This window comes from Pholis gunnellus (genome assembly GCF_910591455.1).
Source record: "Pholis gunnellus genome assembly, chromosome: 7".
Classification (NCBI taxonomy): Eukaryota; Metazoa; Chordata; class Actinopteri; order Perciformes; family Pholidae; genus Pholis; species Pholis gunnellus.
In genome coordinates this window covers 25,031,750-25,059,238 of record NC_136533.1, presented here as the reverse complement: position 1 = coordinate 25,059,238, position 27,489 = coordinate 25,031,750, and the positions used below count along the sequence as shown (strand labels likewise).

At 41.4% G+C, this 27,489-nt stretch overlaps 2 protein-coding genes across 3 annotated transcripts in view; both read left to right on the top strand.

Annotated features, from left to right (window-relative positions):
- ncapd3 (non-SMC condensin II complex, subunit D3) overlaps nucleotides 1-3,182 on the top strand; it is a 32,226-nt gene extending 29,044 nt beyond the window's left edge. The window contains exons 33-35 of one of the 2 annotated variants that reach the window (XM_079163008.1): nucleotides 150-212; nucleotides 291-339; nucleotides 1,578-3,182. In XM_079163008.1, coding sequence (XP_079019134.1) covers nucleotides 150-212; nucleotides 291-339; nucleotides 1,578-1,638 — 173 coding nt within the window. In that variant the 3' untranslated portion in view covers nucleotides 1,639-3,182. Of the gene's footprint in view, nucleotides 1-149; nucleotides 252-290; nucleotides 340-1,577 lie in introns of both variants that reach the window. The other variant, XM_079163009.1, reaches the window with a different exon arrangement.
- An 8,452-nt stretch (nucleotides 3,183-11,634) lies between these two features.
- On the top strand, nucleotides 11,635-27,285 carry herpud1 (homocysteine-inducible, endoplasmic reticulum stress-inducible, ubiquitin-like domain member 1). The gene is made up of 8 exons (XM_079162195.1): nucleotides 11,635-11,988; nucleotides 13,743-13,820; nucleotides 14,475-14,552; nucleotides 19,714-19,919; nucleotides 22,766-22,876; nucleotides 22,987-23,358; nucleotides 24,089-24,203; nucleotides 25,157-27,285. The coding sequence occupies exons 1-8, from the start codon at nucleotides 11,761-11,763 to the stop codon at nucleotides 25,337-25,339; spliced, it is 1,371 nt and encodes a 456-aa protein (XP_079018321.1). The 5' UTR covers nucleotides 11,635-11,760; the 3' UTR covers nucleotides 25,340-27,285.
- Nucleotides 27,286-27,489: the final 204 nt, after the last annotated feature.

Sequence of the window (27,489 nt, the reverse complement as noted above, 5' to 3'; positions counted from 1 at the left end):
GGGAGCAATTGCTAGCCTGGCTTTGTTTAGACTGTTAACAGACAGAAATCTTAACACACTTGCTGGAGCCATTTGTTAAAATAATTTTAGATTTACCTTTTCAATTGATTAAACATTTCACTCTGTCATCTGTCCTCCCTGTTATCCAGGAGTCCACATCAATTTGACGTTTGACGAAGGAGTCAGCGCGATCTTCAGTGACCAAGGAATAAGTGAGCTACTCTGACTTCTCACTCAATCCCACTAATCAGGTGAAGCATTATGAGAACCTTAATCTGTGTCCCCCACAGGTGTCGTCGGGGAGACCAGTGTTCTTCACATGCGGTCAAATGAGCAGCAGTGAGTGCACTACACAGTCCATGTTTTCTATCACAGTTGTAGTTCTGCGGGCATTTTCACATGTAGTTTGTGACAGTAACAATAGTTTCATCTAAATAAAAGGTTAAAGCTGTAGTCACCTAAACCAGCATTTGTGAAAATATATTTTCACAATATAACCCCAAGACACTGCGCAGGCTATATTTCCAGGTCAAAGCTACGGCTGTAAAATTATGGAAAAACACATTTCACTTCTTATAAATTCTTCACAATAAAAGCATCCACCTTGCCTGTAATTGTTGCAGCTTACTCTTCCTCCCTGCCGTATTGGTAGACTTATTGAAGAACAATCGCTAATGAAGCTCCTTTAATTCCATGATGTTCACATGCTGTCCACACCTCACTGAGTCAGTGCGAGCCATATCACCACATGCATGCATGCATGCATGCATGCATGCATGCATGCATGCATGCATGCATACATACATACATACATACATACATACATACATACATACATACATACATACATACATACATACATACATACATACATACATACATACATACATACATACATACATACATACATACATACAGCGGGTAAAATAAGTATTGAACACGTCACCATTTGTCTTTGTAAATATATTTCTAAAGGTCCTATTGACATGAAATGTTCACCAGATGTCAGTAACAACCCAAGTAATCATTCATACAAAGAAAACCAAACGAATAAGTTCAGAAATGAAGTTATGTGTAATAAAATGGAATGACACAGGGAAAAAGTATTGAACACGCTCACTGAAATGTATTTAATACTTCGTACAAAAGCCTTTGTTGGCAATGACCGCTTCAAGATGGCTCCTGTATGGAGAAACTAGTCTCGTGCATTGCTCAGGTATGATTTTGGCCCATTCTTCCACACAAATCCAATTCAAATCTTGAAGGTTCCGTGGGCCTCTTATGAACTCTGATCTTTAGTTCTTTCCATATTTTTTCAATTGGATTAAAGTCAGGTGATTGGCTGGGCCATTCTCGCAGCTTTTACCATTTAAATCTAAATACAAATGTTTAAGACTAGTAACAGAGGCAGTTCTCCATGACAGGGATTCCCAAATGAAAAAGTTCTGCGAGCACCACGAAACTAAATTCCATTTTGACTTTGTGGAGGCAGTAATCTCATAGACACTTCCGTGCGTGTCGCGACGCTTGTCCAATATTGCATTAATATTTGCTGTCTTATATTTCATGTGTTTTAGAGCTCCTGGACTGAGGCAGTGGAACGTGCAGTCTCCTCTCCGCCAGAAGAAAAAGTCATAAAAAAAAAAAATTAATCTTGTCTTTTCTACAACTACTAGTTACATTGTTCATCTACTGGTTTATATTCTCATCTTTTTCATTGATACACTATCACTTTGTTCTCCTATCTTTTTGGTAATAAAGGTATATAATATATATTTTGTTGCCAAATTCTTGCAGGTGTACACTATGTTGTCAAAACATTTATTTTAATTCCTGATGTTTGTTTAGTTTTTCAGCCCCACAACTTTGGAAGGGAGACATTTACAGCGAGCAGTGAACAGCTGTGTTTGTGTGGCTCCTCTTCCTCCTGTTTTTGTGTCATGTAAGTCCTGGAAGTGCTTGGCCAGGACTTACAATTTGGCCACAGTTTCCTGCTGCCAACCTACTTGCATGTATGTCCATACATGTATGTTAGCCAGTTTAAACTTAGGTCTGAACCTGGAGGTCAGTTATTTATTCTTCCAGGAAGAAATGCAGAGCACAGGCATGTCAGACATACATGGAGATGGTCAGAAAATAAGCATTCAGGACATAGGTCCCTTTTTAGATAAGAGTTGACCCCACTGGGTCAACTAGATACACCTGTTCAACCAGAGTGTGTTCAGTCACAGAGTTCATCTGTGAATACCAGACTGTGTGTGATTTTACAATAGAGTGGAAATATATACTGTGGCTAAGTGGAGAGCAGGGCCGTCTTTCATTCAGAGGATTGGCGGTTCGATCCCCGGCTCTGGCGCCACTTATCACATTTCGATGTGTCCTTGAGCAAAACGCTTAACCACAAATTTGCTCCCGTAACTGTATGTGGCCTAAACAGAATCACAAAGTTATAGCTATTTTATAATTTTTCTGAAATATACTACATCTATCATAATTTATAAAAATATTTTTCCCATTATCTTATTTTCTCATTGCACAGCTACTGTCTTCCTCAGTTGCTCTGCTTCCAGTGCAGCTTGTTTTAAGTAGAGCTTTTATCCAATCAGAGTTCACCTCTGTGTCTCTAGATAAGAAGAGAGGCCCGAGGCCTGCAGACTCACTAGTGATTCCATGTGCAGGTTACGTGAATGGGGACGATATTGTTGATTGTCATAGTCTTCAACCAATCAGATCTTTAGTTTGAGATTCTTAGACGCACCAGAGCGGCCTGCAGGCCTACAACTACGTCAGCATTTCTCAAGAAAGACATTTCAGGAAAAGCTGGACATCTTAAGAAATGGTCAGTCAACGCCAGAGCTGGCAGCCCTGACTGGGCAGGAAAAGGAATTGTTTAAACGGTATTTCTTGCTGACAGCGTCTGAGAGTTGCACATTTTATGGCTGGGTTTGGAGCTATGCTACGCTAACCTGAGGACACCGTAGCATTTGAAAACTTTTGGAGAGACTCGAGTGGCTCTACAACTCAACGAACACTTTCACAGGGAAACATCTCCACAACCGCGACCCGACGTGCGGTCAGCGCCGGTGTGAGAGATTAACTGGTGTTTGAATTAACTGGTTTATGGTCGAGTGCATAATGCAGATGTGTGGTAGGAGTGGCCTTTCAGGACCCATGTTGAATAAACAGGAAATAAATATTTCGATCGTTTCTCCTCTCTTTCACGTAGTTTCTACGGTTTCTTTTGAGAGAATATAAACGGATCACTTTGTTGGAATATGTACTACTCGTTAACGAGGCTGTGGTTGAGATTCCGAGGACGCATGACGAGGACCAGAGTGAATGACAGAGTTGGTGGTAGGTGTCGATGCCTGTTCAAAATACTTGCGTCAATAAATCCTTTAAGAAACGCTCTGTTGTCCGTTTTATATTTGTATCATATATCGTTATTAATCTGATGTCAAGTCGATTTGAGACCTGTCTGTGCATTCATGCAGCCTGAGTTAAACATACTGAGCTCAAACACTGCGTACAGATGACTGTCGGCAGTGGGAAACTGTGATCCACCCAGATTAAGTTGTGATTCAACTTCTGTAGGCTATCTCACATCGCGTATGTTTTATGTTAAAGAGTACGGACATTGATGTTATGTTAACTATACTCTACACTGTGCAGCACACATTAATCCAGATTAGACATGACTATGACTCTTTTTGTTATTAGAGGGACTGAAATTGAATAACTACACGCAGGGGTTAGTGTGTCTGTTGAAACATTACGATGTCTAAGGTGTTCTGGTACCAGCCACCTTATGTTCGAACATGGTGTTCGTTATGGCCAAACCATGGCTAGCACAGAAGTCCAATAATGAGACACCACTCGGGTTCAGATCGGGCAAGCCGTTCCTCCCAATCACCCTCCGCCAGGTTTCTCCGTCATTGCCCACGTGAGCGTTGAAGTACGCCAGGAGAACTATGGAGTCTGCAGGCGCCTCCCATCGACTCCAAGAAGGCCGGATACTCCGAACTGCTGTTTGGTGCATAAGCACAAACCGCAGTCAGAGCCTTGCTCCCCGCAACCCGTAGGCGCATGGTGGCGACCCTCTCGTTCTCCGGGGAGAACTCCAACACAGCGGCGCTCAGCCGGGGGCTTGTGAGTATCCCCACTCCAGCCCGGCGCCTCTCACCTTGGGCAACTCCAGAAAAGGACAAAGTCCAACCCTTCTCCAGGAGCTTGTTTCCCTGGTCCGGGTGAGGTGGCTGAAGACCGTGGGCTGCTTATCATCAGGGTTATATTGAACCGCTCATAGTCTGGGCTCTCCCCTGTTTATCCTCATTGTGTTAATGACTTACTTTTTTATATTAAAACCCTGTGAAGCCTGAACCATCAAATAATATTCAGAAAATTCAGAGTTTTTGATATTGAAGTGTTTATTGGACCTTTAGTCCAAAAAAAAATATATATATATATATATATATTTTTTTATTTTTTTTTATTTATTTACCTATATATCTTTTTATCACATTTGCTACATCAGGCATATTTAGCAATTTATTTATCAACATTTTTTTTTATTTGAGAAACAATAACAAATGATGTTCATTGCTTTTTGAACATTTGGAACAACTGAGAAGCCAACTGAGAATCCAGAATGTGTTTATATTGGGTGCTCTGGCACACAGGGCCAGTGTTGCTAATGGTCTCAGGTGTTTCCACTCTGCCTGACGACTCTCTGCCACACCTGCGAGGAAGGCAGCCAAACAAACAGGCAGACAGGGCAGAGAGGGTCGTCATACATGTCCCACAACACTACCTTTTTGCCATCTAAAAGTAAAAACAAAAAAATTGTTTACTCTGAGTTTCTTTTTTTAAAACAAGCAAAATAACAAGAGATTATGATAGCCAAGGATTTGTTATTATTTATATATATATATCATAAATTTCCACTCATATCTTACTATGACATTTCTACCTTTAATTAGTTTAATTAAATGATCAAAACAGTGTATTTGGCATTGTGATATGGCATAATCCAGATTGCATGATGAAATACAATACAAGGATTTACAGGTGAATTCTTACTTTATAGACCTGCTGTCTCATATTTGATACCTATATTTTCAACATGATTTTACTGTAAAAAAATAATGAAACATTAATTAATTATAGGTTGCTTCAATACAGTAAATATTGATATTGAAATATTAGAAACACTAACTTTTATTCTTACGTAACTGTTTCAAAATTAGCAACGATTACCCTGCCGAAATCGGAACGAGTCACGTCATGACGGCTGCCATTTTGGAAATGGAATTGAAATGCCTGCTACTGCCTGCAGTGCATTGAAAATCCACCAGATGTCAGCAGACATGTATAGGATTGTATACAATAGGTTTTTCCAGGAAAGTATTGCTCATGACATAAAGGTCTCTGAAACTGTTGTAACAAATATGATACAAATGGCTCTACAGGGTTAACTTGCATTTCTACTACATTTTGGTTCTACACAACGCAAGTACATTTAATGGTTATAAACGGCTGGTAAAATAACTATGGATGAGTTTGCACGAGAGTGCAGAACGTACGTGCTTTCACGACAGAGTCAAAACACCAGAAAAGTCGCTAGATTTGTCACTAGTAGCTTTTGACAAAAAAAGTCACCATGAGGGTTTGGAAAGTCGCGAGATTTAGCGAGAAAGTCGCCAAGTTGCCATCACTGGCACCGGCTAAATATGTCCCCAGAGCAACATTGGACGTAACAATGGTTCTTATCACATATTAAACCAAACAAAAATCCATCTTCATAAAAACAAGTTGTACAAATAATAATATATAAACAAGCATCTTAAAGCTACTGCAGATGTACAAACAAAAGCAGTTGACTTACCAAAGCTGCTGTTCACTATTTAGCTGCTGTTCCTCCTTTCTTTGATTACAAAGAGTTTCATCTCACAGTTGTTCAGTACATCCGTGTGTTTTAGTTCCAGTAAGAAGTCCTTCTCGATTCATGGACGCCAGTGAAGACAGTCGAGCCTCCCCAGTTGTATTTCTTAAATACGTTTTAATGCGTTTGAGGCTGAAAATATCCGCTCGACAGAGGCAGTAGATATTGGGATTGTCACCGCCCAACATGTCACGCTAGCCCACTGACCAATCACGTATGGCTAGGCCAGCTAGAAGGCTCTGACACGTCAAAGAATACGCCCAACATGTCAAACTAAAGATCTGATTGGTTGAAGACTATGACAATCAACATCGTCCCCATTCACTTCAACTGAACATGGATTCACTGGTGAGTCTGCAGGCCTGGGGCCTCTCTTCTTACCTAGAGACACAGAGGTGAAATCTGATTGGATAAAAGCTCTACTTAAAACAAGCTGCACTGGAAGCAGAGCAACTGAGGAGCACAGTAGCTGTGCAATGAGAAAATAAGATAATGGGAAAAATATTTGTATAAATTATAATACATGTAGTGTATTTAAGAAAAATTATTGAATTATAAAATAGCTCTAACTTTGTGATTCTGTTTAGGCCAGCAGAGAAGGCTTTGCAGGCCCTGACGGCCCACCACTGATATACATACATTAACTATCGCCTCTTTAACCACTTCAACGCTGGATCTTGAGGAGAAGGAGATTAAGTACTGATTTAAGTTTAGTTTAATGTGCTTTGATTATTAATTTGCAATGTATTTATATTTGTCTTTTTGTCACTATTTGTGTACCAGGGTGTTTACTGAGAGGCCTCCAACATCTGACCCGCATCAGGTGCCTCTCTGTGCATCCCTTGGTGATGAGACTCATTAAATAGCCCTTGCAGTTAAAACGCTCCTTAAAGGGTTGGACTCCGTTGTAAATTAGATGAAAGGACAGTCTATCGTAGCATCAGAACCGGTGTTGGTATCGATCTTAGTAAGCCACCGCAACTAGAGCAGGCAAATCATCAGGGAACATCTGTACGAGCAGGTGCTGCAGTAGAGCAAGTCATAGGTGTGTAACAATTAGTCAATACGATCAGCTGAGAAGCAAAATCAGTGAACTGCATTGTTTCAACCTGAAATGATCAGAGTTAGTGACAGATATATGTAAATCAAATGCTTTGATTAGACAGACACAGAAGACTAGCACTCTGCACTTACAGTTATGTTGTGACCAACATCCTTAACCGGGTCACAAGTCGGTCAGCGCATTTAAAAAGATATTATACTGCTCTAGAAGGGTTTTGGTGTCTTAAAGGGTTGATTACACTGCTTCTCTGAAAACAAGGACATTATGTCTCCACCCAGAAAAATGGAACCCAGTTCATCTTGCAGATCCTTCTTCATCTTTTGTAGATGTTGGAGCCATAATGTGGTTTTGTTGTTTTCTTTTGTTTTTGAGGGTAACACAGGGTGAATTTGTGTGCAGTTCTGGCATGGACCCGTGGGTGGCACATTGCCCTGAAAGTGCATTTAGGTAAGTGCCTGGTAATGAGCCAGGTGTGTGTGTGGACGGGAAGCCAACAGTTTTTGACCGTCTTTAAAGCAACTGGGCGTCTTAGAACAACTAGACGTCTTAGAACAACTAGACGTCTTAGAACAACTAGTCATATCAAGGCAACTTGTCGTGTCAATGTGGTGTCGCAGGTGATATATTATCCAGTCCAGTATCCTGTGTTTCTGTTATGGTGTTATGTAACCGGAATAAATGGATCAACGGATCGAAAGAAAGACAGCGCATTGGACAATGAAATGTTTGTGGAACACGCGTCCGAACAAGTTCTCCCGTTCACCCCCCAGTGGCATTTAGATAGAAAAAATGGATATTGGTTAAAGTCACTACAGTAGATAAGGGCTACACAGACTTGGTTGATGTACTGTTTCACAGCGGCTGCTAGTGCATCTCATGGTTTAAACATTGTAAACGAGGTGCTTCACAGTGAGGGGCTTCAAGCAGTGGATTTCCCTTCTCCATCCTCAGAATGTGTTGATGATGTAAACCTGGTAGATATAGCTGTCCCACAGAAGAGGATGTAGGGTTTTATATCCGAGACAATGGTAACACTCCGACGGCCCGCCCACGGGCCTTTGGTAGGTACTGATGCGACATGTCTTTGGAAAGCTAAGATTCTTATGATTCGATTTATGCAAACCATTGCAAGATACAATCACAACAGCAGGTACAATCAACACCTCTGTCAGACCACCAACCCACAAACAAACAGTTACAAAATCGAGGCATCATAAATGCCTCGAATCGTAAAATACGCGCGCAGCTGTTTGAATTTCGCGCGCGCATGGATCTCATTTGCGCTCTCGGATTTTGACAGTGATTTGCCTTCATACATACACAGTGCAGAAAACCTACTCGGATGTCTTCATACAGTGGCTTGAATATGTGGCTCATACAGAGAAAATTGAGATCAAACATGCGCTCAATCACGGTGAACAGCAGTTCAACCCCTTCTATGTGGACGGGCATAATGCAGCTGCAAACACCTGCTATGAATTTGCAGGGTGTTTTTTTCACAAGGTATCAAATGTCACGTGCAGACTGATGCGAATCCTTTTACCAAAGTCCCCTATGGTAGACAATACAGAGTGTTCAAGTATAAATTAGACCCCTTGCAAAAACTACATGATCTGCAGGTCGTTGTGATGTGTGAGTGTGAGTGGGCATCATTAAAGACAGCCAGCATTGCGGTCCAGACATGCCATGAAGTTATTCCACAAGGTTGATGATGATGATGATGATGAACAAATCAGATACTATGACTTTACAAGTCTGTATCCGACTGTTCAAGCAACAAAACAGTACCCAGTTGGACATCCACAGATTAACTTCAAGGATTTCGATTCTATTGATGATTATTTTGGATTTGTAAAGTGTAGTGTGCTCCCACCAAAAGGCTTGTTCCATCCTGTCCTACCCTATAGATGTCAGGATAAACTCATGTTCTCGCTGTGCAGCAAGTGGGGTGAAGATTTGAACCAGACTAGTGAATGTAAACACAGTGACAGACGTCAGGTGTGTAGGTCTGGTTTGAGCTTCAGAAGGCGGTTGAAAAGGGTTATCAGATTGTGTCTATTGATGAAGTGTGGCATTTTCCCAACAAGACAGATACACGGTTTAGGGATTATGTCAAAGCATTTGTGAAATGTAAGCTAGAGGCTTCAGGCTGCCCGGATCAGGAGAAATATGTCAATGACTATTTAGAAAAGGAGGGCATTCAACTTCATCCAAGTCAAATCAGTTTCAACAATGCAATGAGGAGTTCTTTGATGATGAAGCATGAGGAATAATATGCCATCCTGTGAACTGATCACTGACCCTGACAGATTTACACAGCTGATGTTTAGCAATCATTTCGATGTGCGCCAATTCTGCTTTATTTCAGATGAGGTGGCTATGGTACAATGGCGTCACGCAGATGGCCAAGGTTCCCGAATAAAACATGTAAATGTCTTTGTATAGGAGACAACGGCCCATGCTCAGATGACCTGTGAGATGCACTGCAGGAGCGAGTGTCGTCTTTACATCGAGGGCTGGTGATAGCAAAAGAGTTAACAATGTTGTCACGTATGCAGAAGAATTTGACTCTGGAGTTGATATATAAATCTCCCCTTAGCATGAGGAGGGTCATTGTGAGTAATGCAAACGCCGACTTTATTAATGCTCTGTGTGAGATAGCCCTCAACGTGTTGAGAGGTAATATTGCTTTGACTGACAAACAGTACAATCTCTTAAAGAAGAAAAAAAGACTTTCAACCAGACAAGATTTGTATTACCTCTATTATGGCCTTTTATAGTAGCCTTATCAATAGTAGGAGGTACATGGTAGTGATTCAGACACAGAAGATGAGCTCATAAGCCGCGCAGAAAGCCAGAGAACACATAGAAGGATCCTCACAGTCATAGACGCAGGAGGGAAAGGTTTAAGGAGACCAGGGTTAATAATCATAACATGCAGTGTGGTAGCGCTCAGTATACTTCCTTGCATTAGTTCATACAACAGAGACCCAGAACTAACCCAACACGAAGCCAAAGAGGTGGTGATGGATCTACAAAATTGTTCAAGAAACCAACAAACAACTGCTGAGATGATGACAATGTAAATCAATCAAAGACAACGCACACGTAGAAACCTGCAGAGAAGAGTAAGCGGTAAATGGACTGTACTGTATAGTGCTTTTCTCTTACGACCACTCAAAGCGCTTTAACACTACATGTTCATTCACCAGTTCATACACTGATAGCAGGGGCTACCATGCAAGGTGCCGCCTGCCCATCAGGACTATCTAACATTCATACAACATTCATAACATGGGGTTGGGGTTAAGTGTCTTGCCAAGGACATATTAAACAAATTGCCCAGGGACATATTAAAGAGGACTAGCAGAGCCTGGGATCGAACAGTCGCCCCTAAAACCCATTAGGAAGGCCAAGAACACATAATGGGAAGGAAAACATGTTCTACTAATGGATGCATTTTTCAGCTAAACAAGTAACTAAAGAAGCGTGAAGCGTTTTGATTTCAAAAGAGAGTGAGGATGCAGGATACTGCTTTGCATATTCAATTCAATTCAATTTAATTTATTTTGTATAGCCTAAAATCACAAATTTGCCACAGAGGGCTTTACATTCTGTACACATACGACATCCCCTGTCCCAGGACCCTCACACAGGAAAAACTCCCCCAAAAACCCTTTAACAGGGAGAAAAGGAAGAAACCTCAGGGAGAGCAACAGAGGAGCATCCCTCTATGAGCATTAATGGGACATGAATTCATACGGAAAGAGAGAGAGAAGAGTGGGTGTCAGCAGTGATGCACATGGCAGCAGGCTGCGGGGATGGAGTGAGGATAGGAGAAGGTGTCCACCTGTAAAATGTCAACAGGTGGTTGCAGATGGTTCTTACAAAATAACATGCTTACAATGCCACTGGTCGACGTGTTCTGGTTAAGTGATGATGACGAACAAGTCAAAATAGTATTACCAGCAAATTGGACAGGAATATGTACCCAAGTTATGACGACAGGACAAATAACAGTATTAAGCCCTCCATCAGGTAGTAGCAGGACTGAGGAGTGCCAAACAAGAATGGGCAAAAGATGACCAAGTTTGTCTCATGGACATATACTTGGTCATCTTGCATCACAGGTAAAAAAAAAGATACTTGTATTACATGTGATTTTCATTTTAAACACAGCATATTCAATCAATTAAGCATAGTAGCACATGTCTGTCCTGCTAAAAGTACCTCTCCGGCTTTAACATAATTTGTTCAGCGTTTTCTTTGGCTTCATTGTAAGTGGAAAAAAGTTGTCATTTCTCTATAATATTTATATATATATATATTACGGGACAAGAAATCATTAAGTCAAAGGTTATATACGACAACATTTGTGTAAATTAAAAAGAACAGAGCAGTTGTAAATGCATGCAGTTAAATGGAACAGCTGTTAAAATTCCCACTTGTTATAAACGCAGCACGGTTTACGTACTAGATATGGGCGGGGCTGGACGGTCCAGCTCCCCCTTCTCACGGGCCGCAGCGACTACTACTCCACCACGTCTGAGCACGAGCGGACGGTAACCAATCAGGAGCGGCCACAGTGTGTTTGGAAACAAACCTCCTTCTCCCAAAGACCCGTACGAGAGCCAGCAGAGAGACCCGTCTAGACTTCCACAAGTTTCTCTTTGGACAAGACAATTTGCGTCGTTTCAATCAGATTCTATGTGCTAATTGTATCAAGAAGACTATATATAAATACATATGTATTTTGATGACTATAGTTGTAGGGCGTAAACAGTATCATCCTAAGCACGAGACTACAATTTACGTCAGTGAAACAGGAAAAATGGATGTGAGGGATTCTCAACAAAAGACGATAAATCTTCTTATAAAAACGCCCAATCAGGCTCATGAGGATGAAACCGTCGAAGGCGTCTGTCTGAACTGGACTATTAATGACTTAAAAAGACATTTGTCGACTTTTTATACAACTAAACCGGTGAGTTATTACGAGGCTATGTCCTGGAATGTTGTGACACGAGCCAGCTGACTGTCAGCCTGTTGATGTCAACGCTGCTCACACACCTTCACGAGTATTAACTGTTAATGTTAATGTAGCTTTGTCAGTGTGCTCACACACCTTCACGAGTATTAACTGTTAATGTTAAAGTAGCTTTGTCAGTGTGCTCACACACCTTCACGAGTATTACGAACTTTTGAAGGAGTTCTGTTGGACCTCAGTCATTTACACTAGTTTGTATGTTATCATTTATGAAGCATATATTCCTGTGTGGTCGGGATTAAATAGTTTTCTATAATCTATTGTAAAATTATTATTATTAATTTGTGATGCACGTGCTTGAAATTATCAATATAAACAACTCCTAACATGAGGTTTGGATTCTGAAGCACAACACAGATGCTTGATGATGATGAAAAAGTGAAATGGTAGAATGACCTTATTTTAAGAGAGAGAGAGATTTAGCCAAGCAGCTAAAATCCTCAGCATATGGCTGCCAAGTGTCCTCATGCCTGGAGCACTGCAGCCTTGACAGCACCATGTGCTTCAGGCAGCTGCTGAGAGGACAGGTCACAGAAGAGCAGAGGAGGATTTACCTCACTGCTGATGGAGGTGTACAGATGAGCAGAGGAGGATCTACCTCACTGCTGATGGAGGTGTACAGAAGAGCAGAGGAGGATCTACCTCACTGCTGATGGAGGTGTACAGAAGAGCAGAGGAGGATCTACCTCACTGCTGATGGAGGTGTACAGAAGAGCAGAGGAGGATCTACCTCACTGCTGATGGAGGTGTACAGATGAGCAGAGGAGGATCTACCTCACTGCTGATGGAGGTGTACAGATGAGCAGAGGAGGATCTACCTCACTGCTGATGGAGGTGTACAGATGAGCATAGGAGGATCTACCTCACTGCTGATGGAGGTGTACAGAAGAGCAGAGGAGGATCTACCTCACTGCTGATGGAGGTGTACAGATGAGCAGAGGAGGATCTACCTCACTGCTGATGGAGGTGTACAGATGAGCATAGGAGGATCTACCTCACTGCTGATGGAGGTGTACAGAAGAGCAGAGGAGGATCTACCTCACTGCTGATGGAGGTGTACAGATGAGCATAGGAGGATCTACCTCACTGCTGATGGAGGTGTACAGAAGAGCAGAGGAGGATCTACCTCACTGCTGATGGAGGTGTACAGATGAGCAGAGGAGGATCTACCTCACTGCTGATGGAGGTGTACAGAAGAGCTACAGCCGTGGACGCATTATATTGGGCCAAGTGACGAGACATGTTTCAGAGTAAAGTTAATGATTTCTGATCATGTCTTGGGAAGATCAGCCATGTGCTTAAGCTGACACAAGGCTGAGTCAGCAGTATATTTAAACAGTGGCTCACCTGCTGTTAGACATAATTGAGACAATACAACAATACAATGTATTTGTATTGCTTATATCAAACCCAGAGATTATAACAAAAGGAAAAGGAAAGGACACCTTTAAAAAAAATTTGATTGAGCAGCATAGACAAAGTTTGAAACACAGCACAAATGTTCCACTTAGCAGCTGCTCTTGTCATGCCCTGGCCTCAGGAAAGAATGACTAGAATGGTTTCATTAAAGAATAAAGCTGAAGAAAGATTGGCAAAACCCATGCAGTACACAGATCTACTTTGTTGGTCACTAAAGTTACTTTATCCCAGAAGTTTTGACTAATTGAAACCTACTTCTTTGTTTTCTGTAGGCTGTGAGTGACCAGAGACTGATCTATGCTGGTAAACTGCTGCCCGATCATCTGCACATTAAAGATCTCTTCAGACAGGTAAATGTGACAATATGGGCACATGACTATGCTAACAAACAGTACTGTGGTTTGGGTTTTTAGGTGACTTTTCCCCTATCCAAATATATGGTCTGAGGACAGAGGGTGGTGCATGCTGAACAGATTATAAAGCTCCTTGAGGCAGATTTGTAATATTGAGCTCTGTAAATAATGTTGAGGTGAGATGTTCTTAGACCCTCATGTCAGTGATGTTCATTTCATGCTACAAAAACGATTTAGATCTTTGAAGAACCTTTTGCTCTTGTAAACAATGTTGTGCTCTTGTTTTAAATAAATCATTTTTACATAACAGCTACATTGGCATTTAGCCAAGGTGGAACTAATTGTAACTCTCCTCTTAATGCACATTTGAATGTGCCTTTTATTAGTCAATGTATTTAGTGGTTTCAATTTCATAGCATACGAGATGTGTTTCAGTTTTACAGCCTGTTATGACCTGTTGCCTTCTGGGAAAGTGTTACTTCAGCACAAAGTACACGGTGTCTGTATGGTCTTGGTTCTGTTGTTTTTTGCATTGGTACAGACAGTCAGTGCTCATACTGACACATTTAACAGGTTCAGTTCTGTTGAATGTAAAGGCCTGAATCTATTGATGTTTTTGATCTAATCAGGCATTTATCTCCACTCTCTCAGACGGACTCTCTTCCCACACTGCACCTGGTGTGTGCTTTTAGGAATCCACCGCAAGGGCCCCTGGGAGCTAGACCTAAGGTAAGAGATGATATTTTCTCACATTCAACTTGCCGTCCCTCATTACTCTCCCGCTCTACTGCAACCGCTGCCTGTTGAGTTCTTACTGTGATGAGGCGGAGCTCTACCGCGGCCGCAGCCTGTTAGCCTCTCATTGCGTTACAAGGTGGAGCTCTCAGGTGACACTAATAAACTAACTAACAAACTAATTTATCAAAGAGGTGTCAGTGTTCACTAACGGATCTCTATTCACAGCACCAAAGCCTGTGGAGCTACTTGCCTTGATCATGGACAATATTTGACCTGTTAATTCTTTTAACTTCGTCTTTGATTGTTCTGGACCACATGTGGTCTATTTGTGGAAAGTTTACATTTCTTTTTTTCACCCTGAATTTATACTATAATCTTCAAACGCCACATAGTCCGATTTTATTTAAGGATTCAAGGATCATTTATGCAACACAGGGATGCACAACGACATACAGCTGTGGCCCATTTGCCATGCAAGACAAACACAATGTGAACAAAACCTCAACAGGTTCCTAGAATTTGCATCAGAATGAATGCAAACAGCAGAAAAAAAACTATCTGGGCAGAGTACATGGGCGCCACCAAAGCATAGAGTATTCGATGTTAGGGAAACATTGTCCGTCAACTTTAAAGATGTAATTGATGTAAAACACAACGTCCACCTCCTCCTGTCCCACCGCAGTCCTGCGCTCTGTCCTGAGGTTTGCCCGTCAAGTGCAGCTTGATCAGGAATTCCACAATGGAGCCAGATCTCTGTGAAGATGTGGGACCAACAGTCACATTCTGTCATCTTATTTCATCCATCTTTTTGGTGGGGTTTGGTCTGGCAGGTCTCGTTGGGTGATCAGCTATGGGCAGCAGCATACACAAGTGCTGCCGTTGCCATATAATACTGCCATTATCTTTTTTTAAAGTAGTTCATGTATTCCTCCACATGTATCCTCAGTGAAGCTGGGTAAATGAAAGCGGAGTATTCAGCAAAACTCCTATTCATTTGATTTGTAAATTGTGAGGACGGGTAAGCAAAGTAGTTGGTTTCAGTTTGAGCTTGTGTGAGGCACTGAGCTGGAGATGTGGGGTCACCATTTCCAAAAGAGGGTTTTATTTACCGAAAAATTAAACAAACAATTTAGAAAATAAGCATTTAGGTTCTCGGCCAATAAAAGGTGTACACTAAATAGAACTGTGGCTGCAGGGTGGTGTGGCGGCTAGCTCCAGCCTCCCGCGACCCTGTACAGCAGTGGTCGCCAACCCGTCGATCGCGATCGACAGGTCGATCTCGGAGACTTTCCCTGTCGCTCTCCAAAGTAAAATAAAAATAAATTCCAAAAAAAAAGAAGAAAAATCTTGTGCTTTTATTTTGAAGGGGATTTTGTCTGCAGCCTGTCTGCTCATTATCTCCGCTTGTGTGCACGTCTCAGAACGCGCACTGGTGGCCCCATCGAGGCGGGTCTATGAAGCAGTTTAGCCAATTGCTGATTAAAGATATAAATGAGTGACATACAATTTAGCCAATCAGCGTCCTCAAATATATTCAGAGTGGGGCCAAAACGATTTGGCCCCAAGCTGCGCGTTCTCGTCAGGAGAAGTCTCTACAGGCGAGCGCGAGCACTGCTCCTCCAAGACCCGTTTGAGAGGAGAAGTTTGGCGGAGATTCTGCAGTTAAAGAGCTGATCCCAGATCAGCCTGACCTCACAATCAGACAGCAGACTAGCGGGAAAGGGAAGCAGAACATGAAGCTTCTCTACTAGCTGCACCAGACAGGTTTGGCTAGCTGGATGATGTCATGCTAACAACTTATTTAGCTTTTTAAAACAATGGGGACAGATCCAGCACGGACAGTTAGGGAGTGAGGGAGGAGGAGGTAAGGAAACATGAGAACACCAGAGTAGGGAGTGAGGGAGGAGGAGGTAAGGAAACATGAGAACACCAAGGTAGGGAGTGAGGGAGGAGGAGGTAAGGAAACATGAGAACACCAGGGTAGGGAGTGAGGGATAAGGAGGTAAGGAGACAGACACCTCACAGACTGCCTCAGACTGGCTGTCTGTGCTTATGAACCGAACTACAAGGCACTCACAGACAGTGTTCAGTCACAGCATCACACTGACTTGAGTCACATGACTTCTGATGGCATTGTGATGGGACACAGAGCTGAACTGCACTTACATTAGTTGCACTGACTGAGAATGTTGTCAGTGTTGTGTTGTAACGTCAGTTGATAAATACAACAGTTAATATTGGTAGTTCATCCAGCCTGCTCATTGCAAATGTGTTTTTTCTTGTTCATATTGTGTGCGGTTAACAAATAATTTCCTTTTTATGTTGCACTGAAATTAAGTAATTTAGTGTGTTCTTGGTCACATCAATTTGAAAGCTGGACCAAAGTGTTTGATTTCATTCAATTACAATTAGGCCAAATAAAAAGCCTCAAGTTGTAAGTACAGTCTGGACAGTCTTTTTCTCTCAACGCCTCAATAAGTAGATCTTGCCTGTCACCAAGGCAGAGGTCAGGGATCTTGGGCTTAAAAAGGTTGGTGACCACTGCTGTACAGGATAAACAGAACTAAACTCAGCCTATGCTAACTTAACATAAGCTGAATAAACTGACTCAAAACTATAAATGAAACAGGACAATTATTCTATCAGTATGACTGTTACAGCAAATAACCAAAACAAAATCATCAACGAACTAATATGATGTGGGAAGCACTTAGTACTCGGGATGGTTTTCGTTAGGATTTTGTTGATACTATTGATACTCTATATTGGTTCAGTTCTTTATTGATACTCTTATTGGTTATTTTTCATCACTAAATACATTCTTTTAAAATATATATTATTTAGAAACGGGATTAGATATTTTTTAAAATATCTTAAATGTTATTTCTGGAGCAGCAACAGTAATGTAACTAATCAAACTCAATAATATCTCCCAGGAAACCAATCTTAAATGTCAATAAAAACAAATATATTCCTGAGTGAATTTAATAAAGAATGAAGAACACAGGTGTCAGTTATTCTTCCTCTCTTGTGTCTTCCTCCCACCGCTGATATGAATCACTGCCTGCAGGTACTGCTGGTAGAGGGAGGGAGGGCTGCTTTGTGCTAAACATAGCTAAATAGTAAGACTACATAGACAGCTTTTGTTTTAGCTTGTTTGTAACAATTTGCTATTAGCTGAGCTAGTGCAATGTTGGTATGGAAATTGTGATAATGCAATCCAAACATACCATAGATATATCACATGAGCCATACTCTCACAACCAATAAACTGCACGAGTGAGAGAGGGGAGACACTGCGATTGCTGTGACCAATGTATCACCAACATCAGAGATGAAACGTTCAGCCGAATAATGCCATCTAAAATGACACAATGAGGATCTGGCGACGTATCTCACCATAGCAACATGTAGGACCACCAAAGGACAATGTTCAAGATCTCTCAACATCAAATAGATGACTCATGATCAGAAACGAAAGGTGCCTTTGTCATCTGTTGAGCAACCTCATCCTTGTAAACATTGCACATGCAATCCAAAAGTTAGTTTGAATAATGGCTAAAGTGCCCTTAAAATAGGGTTGAGCATCGTAATGGTTCCTTAGTCTGGAGTCTCACTCACACATAGTCTCAAATATGCATCTTATAAGGCCGGGGTTTAAGGAGCCGGCAGACTCATCATGTCCACGCAAGGCAATGTCACATCACACATTCCTCAAGGTTTCATACAGGTTATATTTCTGCCAAGAACATACCTGTTTTCTCCAGTCTGACGGTTGTATTGTTCAATGCCACATCTGTGTTTTAGCAGCCTTTCAGAAAGATGTTTCAAGTCTTTAAATCCACTTGCTGCCCAGACAGTTCCCCTCCGAAAAGAAGACATGGAAAGCCGAACTGGGCTTTTTTATATATGCTAGCAGTTAACCAAGTTTTCCGTTTGAACCACTTGTGGTTGAATTATCTTTTTTTATGTTATCTTATCTTATAAGAATTCCCTCTAGTGGCAGCAGCACTGGTAACTTTAAAGAAGAAATTAAATAAATTAGAACTAGAAAACTTTAAAGACATTTTGAGAGTGTGGCTGGTACATGGTGCACATCCCATATCCTGGGCTTGCTGTTAGGATAGAGTTACTCAACAAGCCAACAGGCACACTGACTAAAGACAAAATAAAGGGTTACTGTACAGGAGTGAACTAAATGCATCCACTAAAATACAAACAAGAACATGCATTTCCTGCAGAAAATGTGTGTGAACGCTGACAGCTGGAATTGCAAAACATTGCTGAAATACAGAATTATTAAAGCACAGAGACATTGATCTGCTGAAACATCTGGGAACTGAAATGCAAATGTAAAACTGGAAGAATTGGTTGCTGAACTGCATTACACACAGAAGCTAAGAGCTGAATTTATTGCGAGAAAAGCTGGAAGCTAAACTGTAATACTGTCAAAAGGTTGAATTTGAAATGTATTAACTTGAAAGGCTGAAAGAAGAAATGATTTTTATAATAAAGGCATTAAAGGTAGGACAGAAGTTGAATACACATTTCCCAAAAGAGCATAACGTTTGACATTTGAATGGTTTCTTTAGCTGAAACGGAAAAAGTATAATTACTTTTTGACCTGTTTAAAGCTTCAATAAAGTCTGCCTGCAGAAGTAGTAGAATTTAAAAATAGAGTAGGTTAAAGAAGATTTAAAGATGTTGTGCAACTATAGGAAAATATGAAAAAGCTTTACATTTGATCATACTGCCATCTAGTCTCTTTTGTTTAGAAAGTCCAGCCTTGAATCTGACCGATGTCCTTAAGGAGGTTACTCCATAATAATATGATAGGAAAAGGCCTTTTGGTCTGCTGACTTCTTTTTCACTCTAGGAACAGACAAGAGCCCCGTATTCTGAGAGTCCTGATTGGAGTATAAGGTTCAAGGAGATCAGCCAGGTAGGAAGGGGCGTGTCCATTTAATATTTAAAGTCTGATCTGACATGGAAAGGTTGCCAATGACGGAAAGTTTAAACTGGTGTCATTTCAGGGTAAACACAAGTGTAATTTATAACATGAATTATTGCCCTCTTCCATTTAGGCCCTGGAATTGTGCAAATTGGCTCACTTCTTTCGCTTCTTTCAACAAATTCAAACTTGTCTTTGCAGACCAAAGAGACAGAACAGCCACGTCCCTCCAGTCCGAGGCCCATGGCAGCCTTTGCTTTACCCAATCCCAGCAGCCCCTCCTCCACAGTTCAGACTCCCACATCACCGAAGCTGAGGCAGAGGAGGCAGACCTCTTCATCTTCAGCTGCTGCTGCTTCATCTCACACACAAACCCCAGAGTCTCCACCAGGAACTGCATTTGAAATGTAAGTCCTAATGGAATAAATCATGTATTTGCTGAACTGTATTTAATTATATTGGCATAAACAGACATCCAATTGTAACAGTACAAATGTGTTCAGGATATTACTGAAAGAAATAAGATGTAAACACGCAGGTCAAAATTGCTTAAAATTTGCACTTCCCATACTACCATTGTGAGATCTCCATCTTGGGTGATTTCATGTTTTTGGAAGATGAATGAATTCTCGTTTAATAATGTCATTAAATTAAAACCAGGCTGTTTTCTGTTTTCAGTCACATTCACCCCTACCTTAGTCCAGGCCCTCTAACGCAAACTAGCCAATCATAATGTAGCATCGGCCAGCTCCGACCATGGTCCGACAATCTACTTTCTTCATTTTCAGGTTTTTTATTTTGGATTGAAAAGATACAAGTTACAAAGTTATGTTATTGTCATTGTACAACAGGGTTGCACAACGAAATGCTGACAGCAGTCCCATTTTGCTATGCCGCAAAAAACAAAGAAAAACTACATCATCTGTGGATGGTGGAGGATGAATAATAGAAATAATCTGTTCTGAAGTCTGGTGGTAGGGCAGCTTGTGTATCTCTTGCCAGATGGTAGCAGGGTAAACAAGTTGAGGCTGGGATGGGTGGTCATGTAGTTCCCCTAGTCATGGCTAAACGCCTGGGGCATGTCCAGTAGTGATGCTCGTTAGCTGGAGAGGTTGGGAGAAGTTATGAAGATGCAGCCACCTGGAATGTTGCCTCCTTCCATGATTGGGCTCTGGCGGATCTGTGCTAGACCTGGTCTTGGCTGAAGAGAGATCCCCACCATGTGTACAAAGCTCCAACAATTCTGGAGTGTGGTTGAATGTACAATCCTTGCAACTGGAAGGGAAATGTTTTTGCGAACCAAACTTTGTGTGCTGGGAATACACCCTGAACACTTTGCTGTAACTCTGCAGCAGTCACTGTTTATTGAAGTTGGAACAAGACAGAGGGAGATTTGTGCTATTGTGGAAGAACATGAAAATACCTTCTAACTGTAATGTTAGTAAAAGTGGAACTGGCATTCTGCTTAGCTTTGGAGAGACTTATACGGTACAAATGAAAGGCAAAAACCTGCTCACATGTGGAGTTTTTTGAAACTTTATTTTTCAGGATTTGAAGCTGTGCACTGATGTTAATGTTCATGTTCATTGTGTCAAATTTAATAACGGAAAAGAGGAAAGAAAATGTTTTTTTTTAGAAGTCCAATCAGTGTTGATGGTAAATGTAGTCAACTGAAGCAATACCTTTCTGAGTGCATGCAATATTGACCAAGAAAGCTGTGTTATGCTGCTGCAACATCTGTTGTACTTCCTGCATCCTGTGATGTTCCTGGAGGCAAGGAAGAAACTTCATAAACCTGTTGAAAGTTCCATTGTGTATAGAAAAATAAAAAGAACAGAACTGCCTTCTCATTGCTTGTATTGCAAAGTAGTAGTACTGTGGAGGATGTTGGGGACGAGGGTTTTTACAGTGTACATTTTACAGTGTTTTGGCTTTCTTGGCTATTCAGCCAGAGAGAGGCGGCTGCAGCAGAGAGGATCATGAGGGAGGGACCCTCCAGAACCTCCGCTGCTCAGAGAAAACACTGGCAGGCAGTGCCTTGGTTCAAATTGTGCTCCAATGCCAACAGAAATAGAATCATTCTGCTGTAATGTATGTCAACGTGGCCCGAGTGTGCGGTACTATGCGTGGGACGGAGTTGTGCTGGAATCCTCCTTCTTGATCCTGAAGATAATCTGGAAAACACAACCAAGACCAGCAGGGTGATTTTGGGGCGATTTTTGTAATGTAATGGTAATTTGCTAATTCATTGGTCTGCCACTTAGGAAGGAGTGAGAGCCACCCATGAAGCACAGCAGAGAGATAAAGCGGGAGGGAAATGTAAAGTAAAGACAGCATATTTGTATTAGGATTGTTTTAGGTTTTCAGAGTTGCTGACTGTTGAAACAGTTGAAAGACAAACCAAGATGTGCTTGGTGAGTTTAATTTAGTTTCTGTCCAGTTTGAATAAAGTGTGTTTTACGTTGAGTAAAGCAATTAAGCCCGTCTTAGTTCAGTGTAAGAGAATTGCTTAATTTTAGAAGGTGTACGGTTGTATTTCTGTATTTGGGTGTGAAAATATTTCCTTTTTTGACTGTTATTGAGTATATTAAGTTTATTTATCAGACGTAGCAAACTCGCCGCTCGTGCGCAATGCATCCATGTAGGTACGGCTCCACAGCAGGAGAGATCAGCTTCCACAGTGAATATAGCATATAGCACTAGGGAATTCATTTACCATCAGCACTGATTGGACCTTTACATAATGGTGGGGAATTGTCCCTTTATGTGACACTCCATCAGTATGAAAACTCAAGTTGAGATCTACATTAAACATTTCAAAGGCTGAGGGAGCAAGTCGAGAATGATGCACTCTCAAAGGGCCTATACCAAGAACGCAGGTGATAGTTACTGTTAACTGAAGTAAACACATTCATGTATGACTATCAATTATTAGGGCTGCTCAAGAGTGAGTGTGTTTGATTTTGAAACTCTTGGTGTACTTGTGACTACATTAGCATGTGCTAATGGGAAGTGAAAGAGGGCATGTCAAACCACGACTGTTACCCACTTGTTTGCATTTATGTCTCAACTAGCAGGAACCCAAATTTGATATGATAAAAAAGAGCTTTGCAGTCCCGTGTAATATATTTAGAGAAGATAGAATATCAATAAAAAAATGGAGAAAAAAAAATATCTTTTTTGTTCTTAGACTGTAGATATCTGTTCAACACCGTAACCTTTATCCAATGAAATCTGTCCTTGTTCTCTGCAGGCCTGGGGCACCACAGATGACCCAACCAGCCTTTCCCACCTACTCGTTGTACAGCCCTCAACAGCTACTGTGGCTTCAGCATATCTATGCTAGACAGTACTACATGCAGTAGTGAGTTTTTATTCACACACTATAAAGTCATAATACTCCTCTTGTTTTTGTGATCTGACATAGCCACGAATGACTAGTTTGTAATACTCTAGATGTTTTTCCATCAACAGCCATGCAGCGTTGGTGGCAGCTGGCACTGTCCCCTCTGCACCAGCTACCACCGTTGGCCAGTACCCTCCTGTTCCCGCTCATCAAGTACCTGTTCCAGACCCCTTAGCCAATCAGAACCCCATCAACAACCTGCCAGCAAATCAGAACCCAGTGCAGGAAGGCGCATTCATCAACCCTGGGGAGGCTAACCAGAACATGCGGATGAACGCGCAGGGCGGGCCTGTAATGGACGAGGAGGAGGATATGGAGCGTGATTGGCTAGACTGGTTGTACTCTGCTGCAAGATTCAGCGTTCTGCTCATCATTGTGTACTTCAACTCCAGCCTGAGTCGCTTTCTGCTGGTGATGAGCACCCTCCTCCTCATGTACCTGTAAGTTCAATCTATTGATTTCTACTTTGACAAGTCCAACTACCAAACGTTGCTGACAAGCTTCACTGCACTGTTGTGTGTTGAGTATTTAACAGCACTCTACTGTGATGCTTTCCGCCTTACTTACCAGGCATCATTGATGTAAACACACAGTCCGCCTCCCCTCTTCTTTCTGGAGTCTTGTGTTCTGTTGGCACGGTATACAGTCCGCCCGTCAAGTGCAATAGCCTGATCCAGGATGTTATGATATAGCCAGGTTTCTGTAAAGATGTGTGCACAACAGTCTCTGATCTCCGAGTCTCTCTGAGGCTTATTTCATCCATCTTATTTTCCAGCAACCGGACACTAGCTAGGAGAACGCTAGGTAGTAGAATAACCTTAGGTCCAAGCTGTTGAGTCCTTTTTCCGCACTCTCTTCCCCTTTTTCCTCGGCAAGGCAAGGCAAGTAAGCAGCTGTTGGTGTCGTGAAGTCATGAACCTTGGTGTACTTTATTTATTGCCTAACGTTACCTTTTTACTTTTGCCGATTGCATCTATGCTTCAACGCTTGGGCGAGGAAACCAGTGTGAAGTGTAGTTCCGTGTTAGTTTACAATAATACATCATCTCTGCAGCACTATAAAACTTGTGTTTTGCCTCAAAAGATAGTTCCTGAGCTTGCTGTTGACATTGTACGACACGTTTTTGCATTGATAGAAACAAATGTCCTCATCCAGTTTTCTCCTCCACAGACACACTGTAGGTTGGTTTCCCTTCAGAGGGCGAGCACAAGTCCAAGGACCCAACCATCTGCAGCCTCCGGGGGTTCAGCACAACCAGCAGAATGAGAACAGGAATCCAAATCCAGTAAGAAAACATTTCATTTAACTGAAGTGTTAGTGTCGCCACACAACAAGGGAAGAGCCTTAATTCCAGCCATAAAAACCAACAACAGGTGAAACCTCCCGAAACCCACAAGAAATGAAGCTAGCGTAAATTCATGCAGGACACGGAAGTTATACGCCCCAGCTGTAACCAGCTGACAGCCAGCCGATTGAATCATAGCTTCTGATCGGCCACGCACCAATCACAGCCCACTCTCACTTCACGGAGGTTTATTTAAATATGGCTTCCTTCTCACTGATTCATTCTACATCTACGCTGCTACAGACCACACTGCTGGCGAAGCTTAGCCTCCTCCACCCCAGCCTCCACCTCTTTGTTAGTTCATCTTCTGGCAAATGTTTGAAATGTATTTAAAAAATGTACCTCTGTCCTGTAAACCCAGGGGGGTTATTGCTCGTGCTCCCGGTCTTAGCTCAGTAGCTGCTGGCTAATCCGGGGAGCATTCAAAGAGCGGAGCCATTATCGCCAAGTTTAACTGTATTCCATTTGTTGCAATAAATGGTTAAAATCTATAACGAGAGTGTTCCTGACTGAAATAGAGAAGACTTTTGAGATATTTTACAGTCATTTGTATTCTCCCAACCCCTGACCCATCAGAGACACAATCCTGTTTAACAGCCTGGACACTCTTGACTTCTCTTTGGCCTCAGATGAACTCCAAACATGCAAACATGCACACACAGACCCTACTGCCATCTTATCATATCCTCACATCATCGTAACTGCTTTTGTTATTGTCTGTATGTCTATCTTTGTGTGTGTGTGTGTGTCACTATATGTATTATATTTGATCACATTACTTCACCAATAACACAAATTCAATAGGTTGATCCGTGGATTAGAAAAATATACTTTAGCTGAAAACCACTTTCAAAACCAAGGTATTTATATGATGACTGTTTCCTGTCTCTCAGGTCGAAGAGAATGGTGACAGACAAAGGGTCGAGCCTGCTGCTGCAGTGGACGGACCACACGGACCAATGACAGCCGTTTTAGTGCCTCCTCACAGGGTGTCAGTCATGTGGACATTCTGGGTTTTCCTCAAAACCTTTCTTTCCTCCCTCATACCTGAGCTTCCTCAGGGTATTGCCAACTGACCACTGGCAGACGATGGATAGAGACAGCAGACTCTTTATTTTAATTTTTCAGCGGTGAAAAATAATCTCTGGAGATGCCAATTTTAGAAGAAATAAAATCAAGGGCACTATACATGTGCATATCAACAATGACAGGGACCTCCCTATTGACAGTAGTTCAAGGAGCTTTCATCTTTCTTTTGAGTGAAACACAATGACAGCCCCTTGAATTTTCAAGAAACTGAGACAAAGGACTAGAAAACATTCCTAACAATAATGCATTGTTCTGTGGGATCCCAGCTCTCCATCTGACCAAACATATGTCTACTGATTGTGGGTTGTTATCCCACATCAAGGTTTTTTGCTGTGACCATGCCTTAAAACAACCCATCTGTATGGTTTCTTTATCCATGAAACAGTAGGTGGCAGCAAAGGATGGACTGTATTGCCCACATTTCTCTTGCTGTGAGGTGTATATACATGGGCTTTTTGATCCTTCTGGATCCAAAATCAGTCCAGATCTATAGTCTCCGAATTATAAGGATTATATGATGTTCTGTTGGAGTGAAAATCAGGCACAGAAAAAAACCTCAGTATTGTATCTTATTTCTCTCTAAATCTAAATTCAGTTTTTCCAGAGATAGATAGCTTCTCCATGTGTGGAGCCTGGGTTTGATTACAGCTGTAGAAGTAGGTCAGATGTTGTGTTAACTTGTTTGACATACTTTACTCCCGACTATGGAAGCATAGAAAGCCCCAAAGGATATGTGCAGAATGTATAGCATTACAATGTGACTGGTCTCATGGATTGGTTATGATTGTGTTTTGTGTTTTGAAATTCCCCCTTTGGAATTTGAAGGTTATTGAAAGATGTGCAGAACAAAAGCTCTCAACTTTGTTTGTGTCTTAATAAAATACTCACAGTATTCAAAATACCAATACAAGTTGCATGAACTCTTTTGGTCTTTTTACAGTCACTGTAGGAAGATGAAGTTGACATTGTACAGAGTGTTTGTTGCTATTGTTGTGCTTTGGATGATGGTGATTGTGACCAAATTAGACAACAAGCTCCTTTACATCTAGAGGGTTTAAGATTTTGTTCTTCATTGGAAGATTTATAATATAAATAGAATGCCTGGTGGGCTCACAGCTGTTTATTTCTTTACGTTTGTTTTCAGAGATGCGGCTAATTTTAAGTCTAAAATCATATTTATACAAAACAAGTTAAAAATGCCAAATTCATGCTATATCAATCATAATAAATATTGCTTTAGTGAAACAAAAGTGTGAATTGTTTATTCTGTCAGATGCAATCTTTAGAATATTTACAGAATTGGGGCCGTGTTCTCTAATCACCATGGGATGGCCTTCTGTTCTTATTTTGCTCTCTCAGGTCTGAACTTCATTATAGTGAAACATCATTCCTCCTTTCCTGTCTTTTGTTTACTTCATATTGATTAAGAGACCTTCACAGATCAGATGCATTCATGACAACCACTTTTCAATTATGATGTTATGCTGTTCTATGTCTTGACTCCTGATCTGGTGTTGTGTTTAAGTCAACTGATAGCAATCAGTGCATGTTTTGTTGATCCATGCAACAGCAAATAAATGGGTTTTGCATTCTTCTCTCAACACCACCACCACTGTAACGGGGGTGTATTTCACCTTTAAAAGGTGAAACGTACTCTCTGTACTGCATTAGTCCCTGCTGTGAAGTTACCTTTGAGGAATGACAATAGTTTGGGACATTGGTCACCATGTACAGTTAGAATTGTTTCGGCTGTTCTTTTTGGTTTGTCTTTCTGTGATAACTGCTTATGAGTGGATGTCATGACGTGTGTCTTGTGGGAGACTTTCAATAATTGATGCAATAAATGTTCTCAACTGTAAAGGTTTTTGTGTTGATTTGTTGCATATATGGTCTGTAAGGAAAGTGTTTCTACTGATTTCAAAATAAAAAATGTAACCACACTCTCCTATTGACCAGTATGTTTTTCCTGCAACTGTCAAAGTAAGATGAGATACATTTCAGTGGTCTTTTGAACATGCTGTACGCTATACTCTGTGACTACACGGCACCTGAGTTACTCTGTGTCGTGATTTGATCGTACCAAAAGTAGATTGCAGGACTGCCCGTTTGTGCTGTTTTTTTGTAGCACTCGTGTCAT

What these genes read in the sequence shown, in the direction of transcription:
- herpud1 (XM_079162195.1), top strand. Translation starts at nt 11,761, where the DNA reads ATGACTATAGTTGTAGGGCGTAAACAGTATCATCCTAAGCACGAGACT. An exon ending in AGACAGTACTACATGCAGTA is followed by an intron (nt 22,877 to 22,986) that starts GTGAGTTTTTAT and finishes TTCCATCAACAG; the next exon opens with CCATGCAGCGTTGGTGGCAG. An exon ending in AGAACAGGAATCCAAATCCA is followed by an intron (nt 24,204 to 25,156) that starts GTAAGAAAACAT and finishes CCTGTCTCTCAG; the next exon opens with GTCGAAGAGAATGGTGACAG.